Here is an 18,365-nt window from a genome sequence, read left to right as displayed (position 1 = left end):
ACACACACACACACACACACACACACACACACACACTAATTTAGCTTTTTTCGTGTCCAGAATTCCAGAGGGGTTCTGAAGAAATCTCAGAGTCGATCCTTCATCACGACACTCAAACAGAAGGTGAGCAACACGCGTAACACGCATTCGTATTTCCCTGTTTCATTAGTTCTGTGTGCGGGTCTTTATTTGTGTTGATCATCACATCACCTGTGTTGCACTGTGGTCATTAAAACGGGAAAAACTGTCTTGCACAGTTTTACACTCTCCTGGAATGAAAAACTTGAGAAGGTGCTTTTTCTGCTGATCATTGCTTTTTTTTTTATTGATGAGCATCTTATAATAAGCTGTTGAATGGAGAGCTTGTCTTAACTTGAAAAAACTCTCCATACCTTTTTTTTTTTAACCTCATAATGCTCAGATTGTAGTAGAAAAGCAAAAAATAAAATTGCACTGCATGGTTACAGTTGTGCAGTGGGACTTCACAGAATTTACCTTACTTAATTGGTGGAAATTAGAGTACTTCGAGATGATTGTTTCGGGATAATCTGCTGTGTTGCATACAATAAGATCATGATTTATCTGCAGAGTCAAAAAGACAGATTTCACACGTCTCCTGTATACCCTGTTGTACAGTCCTCCTGCAGCTGCTCTCCTGCATTTCTTTATCGTGCCCAAGAGATACAGAGTTGTGGGTGATGACCCGTGAGTCAGGGTGAATGGGCAGTTGGAGTCCTCTTGTCTACCGAGTCTTCATCAGAGGGGTGGAGGTGGCATGCCCGCTGGTCGGATATAAAAGATCGCACGTGGCTAAGAGTGATCTATCGCCGACGTTGCCTGGTCATTGCTCGTGGTTATTCCTCGTGGTTATGAGGGGGAAGTGTTCTGACAGCATCCCCCCCCCCCCGTCTGCAGTGATCTCTGCCACAGCACAAGTCTAAAACCTCTGCACATTACTGCACGTTACCCACAGCTTTACAGTGATCAGTGCTATTTTATTTCATGGTCTGTCCTGTAGGGTCCTCATGGTATTGTCTCAGAGGTAGGAATCAGGCAGATGGTTGTTCCTGCTTACGCTACTCATCTGTAACGGCCAGCGGAAGGAAAGCTGTGTGGGCTGATGGATTTGAATACATTTTCCAGTCCTGCAAACCCCCTTTATTTATTTATTTTTTAATTTATTGCTGTTCTCTCATGAGTTTGCAACACCTCTGTTAACGGCCTTCGCGCATCATTGTGGTGCGTTTACTGGTTTTGGTTCGTTCAGGATCCTCTTTTGCCTGCGGTTATTGTGCACCGATGTAAGGAGTCGGCTGTTCAGCGGTTTACAGGGGTTGTAAAGAAGCAAAGGGTTCAGGCCCGGGTTGAACGTTGTGTCAGGCTAACGGGTACGTAGTTAGCTGTACGGCTAGGTCTGGGGTTGTTCTTAGGGACACCGCTGGGCATGACACAGCATGTAAAATCAAATTCAGTTCATCAATTCAGTTGATCAATAGCAGATATCTTTCTCCACCTAGTAACATAGTTGGTGAGTTGTAACTAGTTAAAATTTACTTCTTGGGCGTCCAGGTGGCGTGGCAGTCTATTCTGTTGCCTACCAACACGGGGATCACCGGTTCGAATCCCCGTGTTACCTCCAGCTTGGTCGGGCGTCCCTACAGACACAATTGGCCGTGTCTGCAGGTGGGAAGCCGGATGTGGGTATGTGTCTTGGTCGCTGCACTAGCGCCTCCTCTGGTCGGTTGGGGCTCCTGTCCGGGGGGGGGGGGAATAGCATGATCCTCCCACGCGCTACGTCCCCCTGGTGAAACTCCTCACTGTCAGGTGAAAAGAAGCGGCTGGTGACTCCACATGTATCGGAGGAGACGTGTAGTAGTCTGCGGCCCTCCCCGGATCGGCAGAGGGGGTGGAGCAGCGACCGGGACGGTTCGGAAGAGTGGGGTAATTGGATGGGTACACTACTGCTACGACTTTTGGCTCCTCCCGTTAGGGGTCGCCGCAGCAGATCCTCCGTTTCCATTTCTTCCAGCCACTGAGGATGCACAAGCCATTGCATTCTCAGTGCCGGTCCCAAGCCCGGAGAAACGGGGAGGGTTGCGTCAGGAAGGGCATCCGGCGTAAAATCTTGGCCGAATCAAATATGCAGATCATAAATTGGATGGGTACAATTGGGGAGAAAAAGGGGGGGAAATCCAAACAGAACAAAATATATACTTCTTGTTTGAGTGATTAATTTGGGATTTGCAAATATCCATACCACGCATGGAATATTAAATGAACCACAATGACATTAACACAGTGCATTTGTAAATGGATGTCATGGACAGGGTGACGGACGAGATGAGGTATGCACTGGAGAGGTGGAGGTATGCACTGGAGAGGTGGAGGTATGAAAGTCAGTAGGAGCAAGACGGAGTACCTATGTGTGAATGAGAGGGAGGACAGTGGAATGGTGAGGATGCAAGGAGGGGAGGTGATGAAGGCGTATGAGTTTAAATACTTGGGGTCAACTGTCCAAAGTAACGGGGAGTGCAGGAGAGAGGTGGAGAAGAGAGTGCAGGCAGGGTGGAGTGGGTGGAGAAGAGTGTCAGGAGTTATGTGTGACAGAAGGGTACCAGCAAGAGTTAAAGGGAAGGTTTACAAGATGGTGGTGAGACCAGCTATGTTGTATGGTTTGGAGACAGTGGCGCTGTTGAAAAGACAGGAGGTGGAGCTGGAGGTGGCAGAGATGAAGATGCTAAGATTTTCATTGGGAGTGACGAAGAAAGACAGGATTAGGAACGAGTATATTAGGAGAAGGATGCTGAATATGGAGCTGCCAGGGAAGAGGAGAAGAGGAAGGCCAAAGAGGAGGTTTATGGATGTGGTGAGGGAGGACATGCAGGTGGCTGGTGTGACAGAGGAAGATGCAGTGGACAGGAAGAGATGGAGACGGATGATTTGCTGTGGCGCCCCCTAACAGGAGCAGCCAAAAGTAATAGTAGTAGATTTGCAAAACATCTAAACGCCATTACTGACCTGCTGGTTTTTATGTAATGCTCAACGTAGCCTCTTTTAGCCTCTTTCCCCCCCAAATCACAATTCATTTTGTCTCGACAGTTTTATATTTACCGAATCCCGTTTCTTGGCCATCTAGGTTTGCACACACATGGGGTTTGGCTTCGGTTTTGTGTATCTAACAGTGCATATGACATAAGATAACAACACAACAACACAATCTTCAGATATGTCTATACACAAGGAATGGAGTGCATACGGGTGAAATTAAAGGGCAGAAATTCCTTTATTTCCCCTTCATTCTTTACTTCTCTCTTTTCATTATACATCCTCCCACGTGTGCATGTGTTCGTGTGCATGAATCTGCAAATGTGTGTGTGTGTGTGTGTGCGCGCGCGTGTGCGTGCGTGCGTGTGTGCAAGTTATCTGTTGGCTAGCAGCCCAAACCCTGTAATTACCACAACCCTTATCCTGTCCTCAACCTCTTTTTATCGGTAACAGGAACGTTTCTCCTCTCATGACTGAAGTACATGCTCAGAAAAACACACACTCTATGTGATTACCCACACCACCGTACCCCCCCCACGCACACACACACTAACACACTTAAATCAATGTATCCACACACACTTAAATCAATGTATACAGACACACACACACACACACACACACACACACACACACACACACATCAATGCATTTACACATGCACACATGCATACACACAATCAATGCATGCGCGCACACACACTTCAGTGCATGCACACATACACACACACACACACACACACACACACACATCAATGCATGTACACATGCACACACGCATACACACATCAATGCATGCACACACACTTGCATCAATGTATCCACACACACACACACACACACACACACACGCATCAATACATGCACACACACACACACATCAATGCATGTACACATGCACACATGCATACACACAATCAATGCATGCACGCACACACACTTCAGTGCATACACACATACACACACACACACGCATCAATAAATGCACACACACACGCATCAATGCATGTACACATGCACACACGCATACACACATCAATGCATGCACACACACTTGCATCAATGTATCCACACACACACACACACACACACACACACACACACACACACACACACACACACACACACACACACACACACGCATCAATACATGCACACACACACACACGCATCAATGCATGTACACATGCACACACGCATACACACATCAATGCATGCACACACACTTGCATCAATGTATCCACACACACACACACACACACACACGCATCAATACATGCACACACACACACACACACACGCATCAATGCATGTACACATGCACACACGCATACACACATCAATGCATGCACACACACTTGCATCAATGTATCCACACACACACACACACACACACACACACACACACACACACACACACACACACACACACACACACACACGCATCAATACATGCACACACACATGCATCAATGCATGTACACATGCACACACGCATACACACTTCAATGCATGCACACACACTTGCATCAATGTATCCACACACTCACACACACACACACACACACACACACACACACACACACACACACACACACACAAATACTACTACATTGATACCAACCATCCTTTGGGAAAAAAACAAACGGCTCACTCCACTAGATCCACATGTACCATATGCAGACTATAAAAGTAATCACTGATCATCACAGCACCACTATCACTATCACAGAGCTCTTAAAGCAACAGTTCTGTGTGGGCGGGGCCATGTAATACATGTATGTAGTACACAGTGTGTAGGCAGCTTTCTGTCACACTCATATGCATGTGTAAAACTTGGATGAAATGGTTCTGGGAGGCGTTTGTGCTGCATATGACTATATAGTGTCACCCAGTACATAAGTATATAAGGGATGAAGTCTGGAAATCATCTTCAACAAGTTCTACTGGACCTGATTAATCATCTTCAACATGTTCTACTGAACCTGTTTTAATCATCTTCAGCATGTTCTACTGAACCTGTTTTGGTCATCTTCAACATGTTCTACTGAACCTGTTTTAATCATCTTCAACATGTTCTACTGGACCTGATTAATCATCTTCAGCATGTTCTACTGAACCTGTTTTAATCATCTTCAACATGTTCTACTGAACCTGTTGTAATCATCTTCAACAAGTTCTACTGAACCTGTTTTAATCATCTTCAACATGTTCTACTGAACCTGTTTTAATCATCTTCAGCATGTTCTACTGGACCTGTTGTAATCATCTTCAACATGTTCTACTGGACCTGATTAATCATCTTCAGCATGTTCTACTGAACCTGTTTTAATCATCTTCAACATGTTCTACTGGACCTGATTAATCATCTTCAACATGTTCTACTGAACCTGTTTTAATCATCTTCAACAAGTTCTACTGGACCTGTTTTAATCATCTTCAGCATGTTCTACTGAACCTGTTTTAATCATCTTCAACAAGTTCTACTGAACCTGTTTTAATCATCTTCAACATGTTCTACTGAACCTGTTTTAATCATCTTCAACATGTTCTACTGAACCTGTTTTAATCATCTTCAGCATGTTCTACTGGACCTGTTTTAATCAGCTTCAGCATGTTCTACTGAGCCTGATTAATCATCTTCAACATGTTCTACTGAACCTGTTTTGATCATCTTCAACAAGTTCTACTGAACCTGTTTTAATCATCTTCAACATGTTCTACTGAACCTGTTTTAATCATCTTCAGCATGTTCTACTGGACCTGTTGTAATCATCTTCAACATGTTCTACTGAACCTGTTTTAATCATCTTCAACATGTTCTACTGAACCTGTTTTAATCATCTTCAACATGTTCTACTGAGCCTGATTAATCATCTTCAACATGTTCTACTGAACCTGTTTTGATCATCTTCAACAAGTTCTACTGAACCTGTTTTAATCATCTTCAACATGTTCTACTGAACCTGTTTTAATCATCTTCAGCATGTTCTACTGGACCTGTTGTAATCATCTTCAACATGTTCTACTGAACCTGTTTTAATCATCTTCAGCATGTTCTACTGGACCTGTTGTAATCATCTTCAACATGTTCTACTGGACCTGATTAATCATCTTCAGCATGTTCTACTGAACCTGTTTTAATCATCTTCAACATGTTCTACTGGACCTGATTAATCATCTTCAACAAGTTCTACTGAACCTGTTTTAATCATCTTCAACATGTTCTACTGAACCTGTTTTAATCATCTTCAGCATGTTCTGTTGAACCTGTTTTAATCATCTTCAACATGTTCTACTGAACCTGTTTTAATCATCTTCAACATGTTCTACTGAACCTGTTTTAATCATCTTCAACATGTTCTACTGAACCTGTTTTAATCATCTTCAACATGTTCTACTGAACCTGTTTTGGTCATCTTCAACATGTTCTACTGAACCTGTTTTAATCATCTTCAACATGTTCTACTGAACCTGTTTTAATCATCTTCAACATGTTCTACTGGACCTGTTTTAATCATCTTCAACATGTTCTACTGAACCTGTTTTAATCATCTTCAACATGTTCTACTGGACCTGTTGTAATCATCTTCAACATGTTCTACTGAACCTGTTTTAATCATCTTCAACATGTTCTACTGAACCTGTTTTAATCATCTTCAATATGTTCTACTGAACCTGTTTTAATCATCTTCAACATGTTCTACTGAACCTGTTTTAATCATCTTCAACATGTTCTACTGAGCCTGATTAATCATCTTCAACATGTTCTACTGAGCCTGATTAATCATCTTCAACATGTTCTACTGGACCTGTTGTAATCATCTTCAACATGTTCTACTGAACCTGTTTTAATCATCTTCAACATGTTCTACTGAACCTGTTTTAATCATCTTCAACATGTTCTACTGAACCTGTTTTAATCATCTTCAACATGTTCTACTGAACCTGTTTTAATCATCTTCAACATGTTCTACTGAGCCTGATTAATCATCTTCAACATGTTCTACTGAGCCTGATTAATCATCTTCAACATGTTCTACTGGACCTGTTGTAATCATCTTCAACAAGTTCTACTGAACCTGTTTTAATCATCTTCAACATGTTCTACTGAACCTGTTTTAATCATCTTCAGCATGTTCTACTGGACCTGATTAATCATCTTCAACAAGTTCTACTGAACCTGTTTTAATCATCTTCAACATGTTCTACTGAACCTGTTTTAATCATCTTCAACATGTTCTACTGAACCTGTTTTAATCATCTTCAACATGTTCTACTGAACCTGTTTTAATCATCTTCAACATGTTCTACTGAACCTGTTTTAATCATCTTCAACATGTTCTACTGAACCTGTTTTAATCATCTTCAGCATGTTCTGTTGAACCTGTTGTAATCAGCTTCAACATGTTCTACTGAACCTGTTTTAATCATCTTCAACATGTTCTACTGAACCTGTTTTAATCATCTTCAACATGTTCTACTGGACCTGATTAATCATCTTCAACATGTTCTACTGAACCTGTTTTAATCATCTTCAGCATGTTCTACTGAACCTGATTAATCATCTTCAACATGTTCTACTGAACCTGTTTTAATCATCTTCAGCATGTTCTACTGAACCTGATTAATCATCTTCAACATGTTCTACTGAACCTGTTTTAATCATCTTCAGCATGTTCTACTGAACCTGATTAATCATCTTCAACATGTTCTACTGGACCTGATTAATCATCTTCAACAAGTTCTACTGAACCTGTTTTGGTCATCTTCAACATGTTCTACTGAACCTGTTTTAATCATCTTCAGCATGTTCTACTGAACCTGTTTTAATCATCTTCAGCATGTTCTACTGGACCTGATTAATCATCTTCAACAAGTTCTACTGAACCTGTTTTAATCATCTTCAACATGTTCTACTGAACCTGTTTTAATCATCTTCAACATGTTCTACTGAACCTGTTTTAATCATCTTCAACATGTTCTACTGAACCTGTTTTAATCATCTTCAACATGTTCTACTGAACTTGTTTTAATCATCTTCAACATGTTCTACTGAACCTGTTTTAATCATCTTCAACATGTTCTACTGAACCTGTTTTAATCATCTTCAACATGTTCTACTGAACCTGTTTTAATCATCTTCAGCATGTTCTGTTGAACCTGTTGTAATCAGCTTCAACATGTTCTACTGAACCTGTTTTAATCATCTTCAACATGTTCTACTGAACCTGTTTTAATCATCTTCAACATGTTCTACTGGACCTGATTAATCATCTTCAACATGTTCTACTGGACCTGTTTTAATCATCTTCAGCATGTTCTACTGAACCTGTTTTAATCATCTTCAACATGTTCTACTGGACCTGATTAATCATCTTCAACATGTTCTACTGAACCTGTTTTAATCATCTTCAGCATGTTCTGTTGAACCTGTTTTAATCATCTTCAACATGTTCTACTGAACCTGATTAATCATCTTCAACATGTTCTACTGGACCTGATTAATCATCTTCAACATGTTCTACTGAACCTGTTTTAATCATCTTCAGCATGTTCTACTGAACCTGTTTTAATCAGCTTCAACATGTTCTGTTGAACCTGTTTTAATCATCTTCAACAAGTTCTACTGAACCTGTTTTAATCATCTTCAACATGTTCTACTGAACCTGTTTTAATCATCTTCAACATGTTCTACTGAACCTGTTTTAATCATCTTCAACATGTTCTACTGAACCTGTTTTAATCATCTTCAGCATGTTCTACTGAACCTGTTTTAATCATCTTCAACAAGTTCTACTGAACCTGTTTTAATCATCTTCAGCATGTTCTACTGGACCTGTTGTAATCATCTTCAACATGTTCTACTGGACCTGATTAATCATCTTCAGCATGTTCTGTTGAACCTGTTTTAATCATCTTCAGCATGTTCTGTTGAACCTGTTTTAATCATCTTCAGCATGTTCTGTTGAACCTGTTTTAATCATCTTCAACAAGTTCTGTTGAACCTGTTTTAATCAGCTTCAGCATGTTCTACTGAACCTGTTTTAATCATCTTCAACAAGTTCTACTGGACCTGTTTTAATCATCTTCAGCATGTTCTACTGAACCTGTTTTAATCATCTTCAACAAGTTCTACTGGACCTGTTTTAATCATCTTCAGCATGTTCTGTTGAACCTGTTTTAATCATCTTCAACATGTTCTACTGAACCTGTTTTAATCATCTTCAGCATGTTCTACTGAGCCTGTTTTAATCATCTTCAACATGTTCTACTGAACCTGTTTTAATCATCTTCAGCATGTTCTGTTGAACCTGTTTTAATCATCTTCAACATGTTCTACTGAGCCTGATTAATCATCTTCAACATGTTCTGTTGAACCTGTTTTAATCATCTTCAGCATGTTCTACTGAACCTGTTTTAATCATCTTCAGCATGTTCTACTGAGCCTGATTAATCATCTTCAGCATGTTCTACTGAACCTGTTTTAATCATCTTCAACATGTTCTACTGAACCTGTTGTAATCATCTTCAACAAGTTCTACTGAACCTGTTTTAATCATCTTCAGCATGTTCTACTGAACCTGTTTTAATCATCTTCAACATGTTCTACTGAACCTGTTGTAATCATCTTCAACAAGTTCTACTGGACCTGTTTTAATCATCTTCAGCATGTTCTACTGAACCTGTTTTAATCATCTTCAACAAGTTCTACTTGACCTGTTGTAATCATCTTCAACAAGTTCTACTGAACCTGTTTTAATCATCTTCAACATGTTCTACTGAACCTGTTTTGATCATCTTCAACATGTTCTACTGAACCTGTTTTGATCATCTTCAACATGTTCTGTTGAACCTGTTTTAATCATCTTCAACATGTTCTACTGAGCCTGATTAATCATCTTCAACATGTTCTACTGAACCTGTTTTAATCATCTTCAACATGTTCTACTGGACCTGATTAATCATCTTCAACATGTTCTACTGAACCTGTTTTAATCATCTTCAGCATGTTCTGTTGAACCTGTTTTAATCATCTTCAACATGTTCTACTGGACCTGATTAATCATCTTCAACATGTTCTACTGGACCTGATTAATCATCTTCAACATGTTCTACTGAACCTGTTTTAATCATCTTCAGCAAGTTCTACTGAACCTGTTTTAATCAGCTTCAACATGTTCTGTTGAACCTGTTTTAATCATCTTCAACAAGTTCTACTGAACCTGTTTTAATCATCTTCAACATGTTCTACTGGACCTGATTAATCATCTTCAACATGTTCTACTGAACCTGTTTTAATCATCTTCAGCATGTTCTGTTGAACCTGTTTTAATCATCTTCAACATGTTCTACTGAACCTGATTAATCATCTTCAACATGTTCTACTGGACCTGATTAATCATCTTCAACATGTTCTACTGAACCTGTTTTAATCATCTTCAGCATGTTCTACTGAACCTGTTTTAATCAGCTTCAACATGTTCTGTTGAACCTGTTTTAATCATCTTCAACAAGTTCTACTGAACCTGTTTTAATCATCTTCAACATGTTCTACTGAACCTGTTTTAATCATCTTCAACATGTTCTACTGAACCTGTTTTAATCATCTTCAACATGTTCTACTGAACCTGTTTTAATCATCTTCAGCATGTTCTACTGAACCTGTTTTAATCATCTTCAACAAGTTCTACTGAACCTGTTTTAATCATCTTCAGCATGTTCTGTTGAACCTGTTGTAATCATCTTCAACATGTTCTACTGAACCTGTTTTAATCATCTTCAGCATGTTCTACTGGACCTGTTGTAATCATCTTCAACATGTTCTACTGGACCTGATTAATCATCTTCAGCATGTTCTGTTGAACCTGTTTTAATCATCTTCAGCATGTTCTGTTGAACCTGTTTTAATCATCTTCAGCATGTTCTGTTGAACCTGTTTTAATCATCTTCAACAAGTTCTGTTGAACCTGTTTTAATCAGCTTCAGCATGTTCTACTGAACCTGTTTTAATCATCTTCAACAAGTTCTACTGGACCTGTTTTAATCATCTTCAGCATGTTCTACTGAACCTGTTTTAATCATCTTCAACAAGTTCTACTGGACCTGTTTTAATCATCTTCAGCATGTTCTGTTGAACCTGTTTTAATCATCTTCAACATGTTCTACTGAACCTGTTTTAATCATCTTCAGCATGTTCTACTGAGCCTGTTTTAATCATCTTCAACATGTTCTACTGAACCTGTTTTAATCATCTTCAGCATGTTCTGTTGAACCTGTTTTAATCATCTTCAACATGTTCTACTGAGCCTGATTAATCATCTTCAACATGTTCTGTTGAACCTGTTTTAATCATCTTCAGCATGTTCTACTGAACCTGTTTTAATCATCTTCAGCATGTTCTACTGAGCCTGATTAATCATCTTCAGCATGTTCTACTGAACCTGTTTTAATCATCTTCAACATGTTCTACTGAACCTGTTGTAATCATCTTCAACAAGTTCTACTGAACCTGTTTTAATCATCTTCAGCATGTTCTACTGAACCTGTTTTAATCATCTTCAACATGTTCTACTGAACCTGTTGTAATCATCTTCAACAAGTTCTACTGGACCTGTTTTAATCATCTTCAGCATGTTCTACTGAACCTGTTTTAATCATCTTCAACAAGTTCTACTTGACCTGTTGTAATCATCTTCAACAAGTTCTACAGAACCTGTTTTAATCATCTTCAACATGTTCTACTGAACCTGTTTTGATCATCTTCAACATGTTCTACTGAACCTGTTTTGATCATCTTCAACATGTTCTGTTGAACCTGTTTTAATCATCTTCAACATGTTCTACTGCGCCTGATTAATCATCTTCAACATGTTCTACTGAACCTGTTTTAATCATCTTCAACATGTTCTACTGGACCTGATTAATCATCTTCAACATGTTCTACTGAACCTGTTTTAATCATCTTCAGCATGTTCTGTTGAACCTGTTTTAATCATCTTCAACATGTTCTACTGGACCTGATTAATCATCTTCAACATGTTCTACTGGACCTGATTAATCATCTTCAACATGTTCTACTGAACCTGTTTTAATCATCTTCAGCAAGTTCTACTGAACCTGTTTTAATCAGCTTCAACATGTTCTGTTGAACCTGTTTTAATCATCTTCAACAAGTTCTACTGAACCTGTTTTAATCATCTTCAACATGTTCTACTGAACCTGTTTTAATCATCTTCAACAAGTTCTACTGAACCTGTTTTAATCATCTTCAGCATGTTCTACTGGACCTGTTGTAATCATCTTCAACATGTTCTACTGGACCTGATTAATCATCTTCAGCATGTTCTGTTGAACCTGTTTTAATCATCTTCAGCATGTTCTGTTGAACCTGTTTTAATCATCTTCAGCATGTTCTACTGAACCTGTTTTAATCATCTTCAACATGTTCTACTGGACCTGTTTTAATCATCTTCAACATGTTCTACTGAACCTGTTTTAATCATCTTCAACATGTTCTGTTGAACCTGTTTTAATCATCTTCAACATGTTCTACTGAACCTGTTTTAATCATCTTCAACATGTTCTACTGAGCCTGTTTTAATCAGCTTCAACATGTTCTGTTGAACCTGTTTTAATCATCTTCAACAAGTTCTACTGAACCTGTTTTAATCATCTTCAACATGTTCTACTGAACCTGTTTTAATCATCTTCAGCATGTTCTACTGAACCTGTTTTAATCATCTTCAGCATGTTCTACTGAACCTGTTTTAATCAGCTTCAACATGTTCTGTTGAACCTGTTTTAATCATCTTCAACAAGTTCTACTGAACCTGTTTTAATCATCTTCAACATGTTCTACTGAACCTGTTTTAATCATCTTCAACAAGTTCTACTGAACCTGTTTTAATCATCTTCAGCATGTTCTACTGGACCTGTTGTAATCATCTTCAACATGTTCTACTGGACCTGATTAATCATCTTCAGCATGTTCTGTTGAACCTGTTTTAATCATCTTCAGCATGTTCTGTTGAACCTGTTTTAATCATCTTCAACATGTTCTGTTGAACCTGTTTTAATCATCTTCAACAAGTTCTGTTGAACCTGTTTTAATCAGCTTCAGCATGTTCTACTGAACCTGTTTTAATCATCTTCAACAAGTTCTACTGGACCTGTTTTAATCATCTTCAGCATGTTCTACTGAACCTGTTTTAATCAGCTTCAGCATGTTCTACTGAACCTGTTTTAATCATCTTCAACAAGTTCTACTGGACCTGTTTTAATCATCTTCAGCATGTTCTACTGAACCTGTTTTAATCATTTTCAACATGTTCTACTGGACCTGTTGTAATCATCTTCAACAAGTTCTACTGGACCTGTTTTAATCATCTTCAACAAGTTCTACTGAACCTGTTTTAATCATCTTCAACAAGTTCTACTGGGCCTGTTGTAATCATCTTCAACATGTTCTACTGAACCTGTTTTGAACATCTTCAACATGTTCTGTTGAACCTGTTTTGATCATCTTCAACATGTTCTACTGAACCTGTTTTAATCATCTTCAACATGTTCTGTTGAACCTGTTTTAAGTGCAAGTGAACCTGCATCATGTGAGAACAGTGACTATTATAAGTCATGTTTGGGACATTGGAAATATTGGACAAGTGTGTGTGTGTGTGTGTGTGTGTGTGTGTGTGTGTGTGTGTGTGTGTGTGTGTGTGTGTGTGTGTGTGTGTGTGTGTGTGTGTGTGTGTGTGTGTGTGTGCTTTCATTGATCTATACACTCACAAGGACCTAATGTTCTCATAAGTACAGTTAAAGTCCCGACCACCACCTCCCTTGTGGAGACCTTATTGAGGTCCGCATGAGAAAAAGGTTTACATCTGAGCTAGGGGCTAGGTTTAATATCTGGGTTTCATTTGGGGTTATGGTTGGGCTTAAAGTTGGGTTGGAAATTTGTGTTGTGGGGGAGTCCGTGTAGCGTAGTGGTTTATTCCGTTGCCTCCCAACACGGGAATCACTGGTTCGAATCCCCGCGTTACCTCCGGCTTGGTCGGGCATCCCTACAGACACAATTGGCCGTGTATGCTGGTGGGAAGCTGGATGTGGGTATATGTCCTGGTTGCTGCACTAGCGCCTCCTCTGGTCGGTCGGGGTGCCTGTTCGCGGGGGGTGGGGGACTGGGGCGGATAGCGTGATCCTCCCACACGCTGGCGAAACTGCTCGCTGTCAGGTGAAAAGGAGCGGCTGGCGACTCCACATGTACTGGAAGAGGCATGCGGTAGTCTGCAGCCCCCCCCCCCCAGATCAGCAGAGGGGGTGGAGCAGCGACCGGGACCACTCGGGAGTGAGGTGTGTTGAGAGTGAGGTGAAGAGTGAGGCCAGATCCAATTAATGATTAAATGATTACATTTTATGGTTAAGGTGAGGGTTATGGTTAGGACGGGGTTAGGGTTAAAGTTCATGGTAGGGTTAATTTCAAGGTTAGGGAAATAGGAGTTTGAAAATTCTTGTCCTGGTGAGGATATGTAAACAAACGTATGTGTGCATGGGTAGGGTTTGTGTGTGTGTGTGTGTGTGTGTGTGTGTGTGTGTGTGTGTGTGTGTATTCATGTGTGTGCCCTTTCCCTTTACAGAGGCATTCTAAATCCAGACTGACATGCCAGAGCGTGGACAAGGACGAGGACTGTCAGGAGAGCTACGGGAGGGAGGCTGGAGGACAGTTCAACAGGTGACCCTGCATCTAACTTCACTGTAACGCCGAGGCTTAGCTACCACTGACACACACAAACACACGTGTAAATTAGAGAAGCTCAATAGAAACACTGAATTATGCACAAAAATGAACTCCTGAATATCACGTTAAAAAAAAAAAATGGCGCTCCCATGTAATGGAGTAAAAGTGATTGAAAGGAGAATACGCGATAAAGAACGAGGGCAAAGGATTTTCTTTCATTTATTTAATGGTAATTCTTTTCAGCCTCCTCCATCGGCACGGTGGTGCAGTGGTTAGCGGGGTCGCCTCGCGGCAGGAAGGTCCGCGACCCTGGCAGCAAGACAAGCGGATGGATGGATGGATGGATGGATGGATGGATGGATGTTTTTGATTGTGTACTACTAGCATTCCGTTAAAACCAGCTACACATCTGATTTGCATTTTAAAAATGTTTTCTTCTGGATTTTTACCCCTTTTTCCCCCCCAATTGTACACAAGCTAACTACCCCGCTCTTCCGTGCCGTCCCCTCGGCCGATCCGGGGAGGGCTGCAGACTACCACGTGCCTCCTCCCATACATGTGGAGTCACCAGCCGCTTCTTTTCACCTGACAGTGAGGAGTTTCACCACGTGTGGGAGGATCACACTATTCCCTCCCGAACAGGAGCTCCGGCTGACCAGAGGAGGCGCTAGTGCGGCGACCGGGACACATACCCACATCCGGCTTCCCACCCGCAGACACGGCCACTTGTATCTGTAGGGACGCCCCGATCAAGCCGGAGGTAACACGGGGATTCGAACCAGTGAGCCCCGTGTTGGTATTTTATTTTATTTCTACTTATCAACAGTTTGCTTAAGAGTGTCCTAACATGTGGGTGGGAGCGTGGCCACAGCTTGCTGAGAGCCCGTGTAACACAAACCACCAGAGGATTTTCCCCGACGACCTCTAACACGGGGAGAGGGAACTTGGGGATCTGAGGTTTCTAGACGAAGCCTCGCTGTCACCGCAGGCGTAGCACTCTGCTGGTACCGAAGAAAGAACGTTAAAGGGCCCGACTCCTGATCTTCATTCGTCACCCCACCTTTTGTGGGACGCCTTCGGAGAACAGCCTCTTTCTGATGCGAACAGAGTGGCGGAGAGTTGAGAGAGGAGCCGAGACTCCCCCGGATGTGTCGCGGCGTGCATTTGAATCGCACACACACCTTTACTCCGGTCACTTTGGGGACGTTGCATGGACTTGCATCCATTCCCTGACCCTTAACCCCACCCTTAACCATCAGAGCTACATGCCTGACTTTAACCACTGACCCAAAAATCAGCTTTTGTCCTCAACTGGACAAGCTGTCCCCAATTAACTGGTCTTTAGTCTGAAATGTGTCCTCAGAAATAGAATGTCGGGGCGTCCGGGTGGCGTGGCGGTGTATTCTGTTGCCTACTAACACGGGGATCGCCGGTTCGAATCCCCGTGTTACCTCCGCCTTGGTTAGGCGTCCCTACAGAGACAACTGGCTGTGTCTGTGGGTGGGAAACCACATGTGGGTGCGTGTCCTGGTCGTTGTACTAGCGCCTCCTCTGGTCAGTCGGAGCTGCTGTTCGGGAGGGAGGGTGGAACTGGGGGGGAATAGCGTGATCCTCCCACACGCTACGTCCCCCTGGTGAAACTCCTCACTGTCAGGTGAAAAGAAGCGGCCGGCGACTCCACATGTATGGGAGGAGGCGTGTGGTAGTCTGCAGCCCTCCCCGGACCGGCAGAGGGGGTGGAGCAGAGACCGGGACGGCTTGGAAGAGCGGGGTAATTGGCCGGATACAGTTGGGGAGAAAAAGGAATAGGATGTCAGGACACACAAACACACACACACTATGTTTCTACTTCTGAGGCTGTTTTTATAATGTGTGTGTGTCTGTGTGTGTGTGTGTCGCCAGCCTGAGCAAGGTGTGTGGAAATTCAGCGGTTTTCTTTCTTCCCTCGGTGTGTGTCGACGTCCTTCATGTCTCTCCAGTCTGCCGGTGTGGAGTCACTGCTCCATATTCATACGTGTTCATGTGCACGTCTGCAGGGACCTGGTCACAGTGCAAACATGGCCTAGCATGCTGCCAAGAATCTACTTGAGTGACAGCTCTCGAGTGTGTGTGTGTGTTTGTGTGCGTGCATATGTGTGTTATAACTCGGGTTTGAGTGTGTAAAGCTATCTGCGCTGCACATATTCTAGTTAAACCCTTTTAAGGTATCTTCCCCCCCTTCGGTGGTGCTCTCCCCTGCAGTTCGGGAAGGCCGCCATGTTGGCGGACAATCCCGCCCGCCTCAGGTGGGATTGTCATGCAGTGCCTCTGTGTGTATAGATATGTGTACATGTATCCCACTCTCTGTCCCTCCTTCTATAGGTATCCAAGCTATTGGTCTCTCGGGGTGCATTTCTCCTCCTCTCTCGGTGTCTTACTCACACTTCCCCCATGTCCCTTTGCTCTGGTAGAGGTGGACGGAAAAGGAAGACGATGCAGCTGAGTCGAGATCTGTCGGATCTGGTGGTGTTCACCAACTCCGTCGCCTCGCAAGAGTGTCTGTATGAAGGTACACGACACACGCAGCCAGCTACCCGTGCAAATGCATATGCACGTACACACTCGCGGACACATGAAACTGTTTCCTCACAGCTGACCTTCGCCCACAGGCACATCTGCACATACACAAACGCTCGTATTTGCGCAGACACACACGCATAGCTATACGTGCAACGCTTTTCCCGAGTTGTCCGTCTCACTGCTGACCCGTGGTACTTCCAGGGACTCCGGGTGACGTTCTGTCATTCAGCGAGACCAGGGCCCAGTCTCTGGTCCATCACAAGGCTGAACAGTTCCTGGGCTTCAACCAGCGGCAGCTGTCACGGATCTACCCGTCCGCCTATCGCATCGACTCCTCCAACTTCAACCCCCAGTTCTACTGGAACGTTGGCTGCCAGCTGGGTAAGGCAGCTCCCCGTACCGTACACCACCTACTAATACTACTACTTTCGGCTGCTCCCGTTAGGGGGCGCCACAGCGGATCATCCGTTTCCGCCGCTTCCTGTCCTCTGCATCTTCCTCTGTCACACCAGCCACCTGCATGTCCTCCCTCACCACATCCATAACCCTCCTCTTTGGCCTTCCTCTTCTCCTCTTCCCTGGCAGCTCCATATTCAGCATCCTTCTCCCAGTATACCCAACATCTCTCCTCCACACATGTCCACACCATCTCCATCTTGCCTCTCTTGCTTGGTCTCCAAACCGTCCAACCTTACATCACGTACACTCGGCTGTATTTTAAGACGGGGAACTCGGCAGGGACCTCCCATACAGATTCAATACCTGCTGTGACTTTTCATTTCATTTATTTCATGTGACTCGAGACCACGGTCACCTGGCATGGAGCACAAACAGAACAAACATTAATAATAGCAATAATAATTTCAGTCAGTTTGGGTTATACAGTTATAGGTGAGTCAGATCTCTGCTCATGAAATTGTCAGCAGAGTAATATTAACTCTCACTATAGCGCCCTCCAGCAACAGACATGAGGCACGAGGTGATGGTTAAAAAAACGAGGCTTTCTTCCTCTATCAGATCAACC

General features: G+C 42.4%; 1 protein-coding gene across 1 annotated transcript in view; it reads left to right on the top strand.

Moving 5' to 3' along the window:
• Nucleotides 1-18,365, top strand: part of LOC130115851 (1-phosphatidylinositol 4,5-bisphosphate phosphodiesterase eta-1-like) — a 46,636-nt gene that overhangs the window by 7,866 nt on the left and 20,405 nt on the right. Inside the window, exons 3-6 of the mRNA XM_056283699.1 lie at nt 61-123; nt 14,682-14,776; nt 17,233-17,330; nt 17,543-17,722. Coding sequence (XP_056139674.1) covers nt 61-123; nt 14,682-14,776; nt 17,233-17,330; nt 17,543-17,722 — 436 coding nt within the window. The remainder of the gene's footprint in view (nt 1-60; nt 124-14,681; nt 14,777-17,232; nt 17,331-17,542; nt 17,723-18,365) is intronic.

The sequence above is a fragment of the Lampris incognitus genome, chromosome 7 (assembly GCF_029633865.1).
Source record: "Lampris incognitus isolate fLamInc1 chromosome 7, fLamInc1.hap2, whole genome shotgun sequence".
In the NCBI taxonomy this organism is placed as follows: Eukaryota; Metazoa; Chordata; class Actinopteri; order Lampriformes; family Lampridae; genus Lampris; species Lampris incognitus.
The sequence above is the reverse complement of the archived record's forward strand: the minus strand, read 5'-3'. Positions and strand labels throughout refer to the sequence as shown.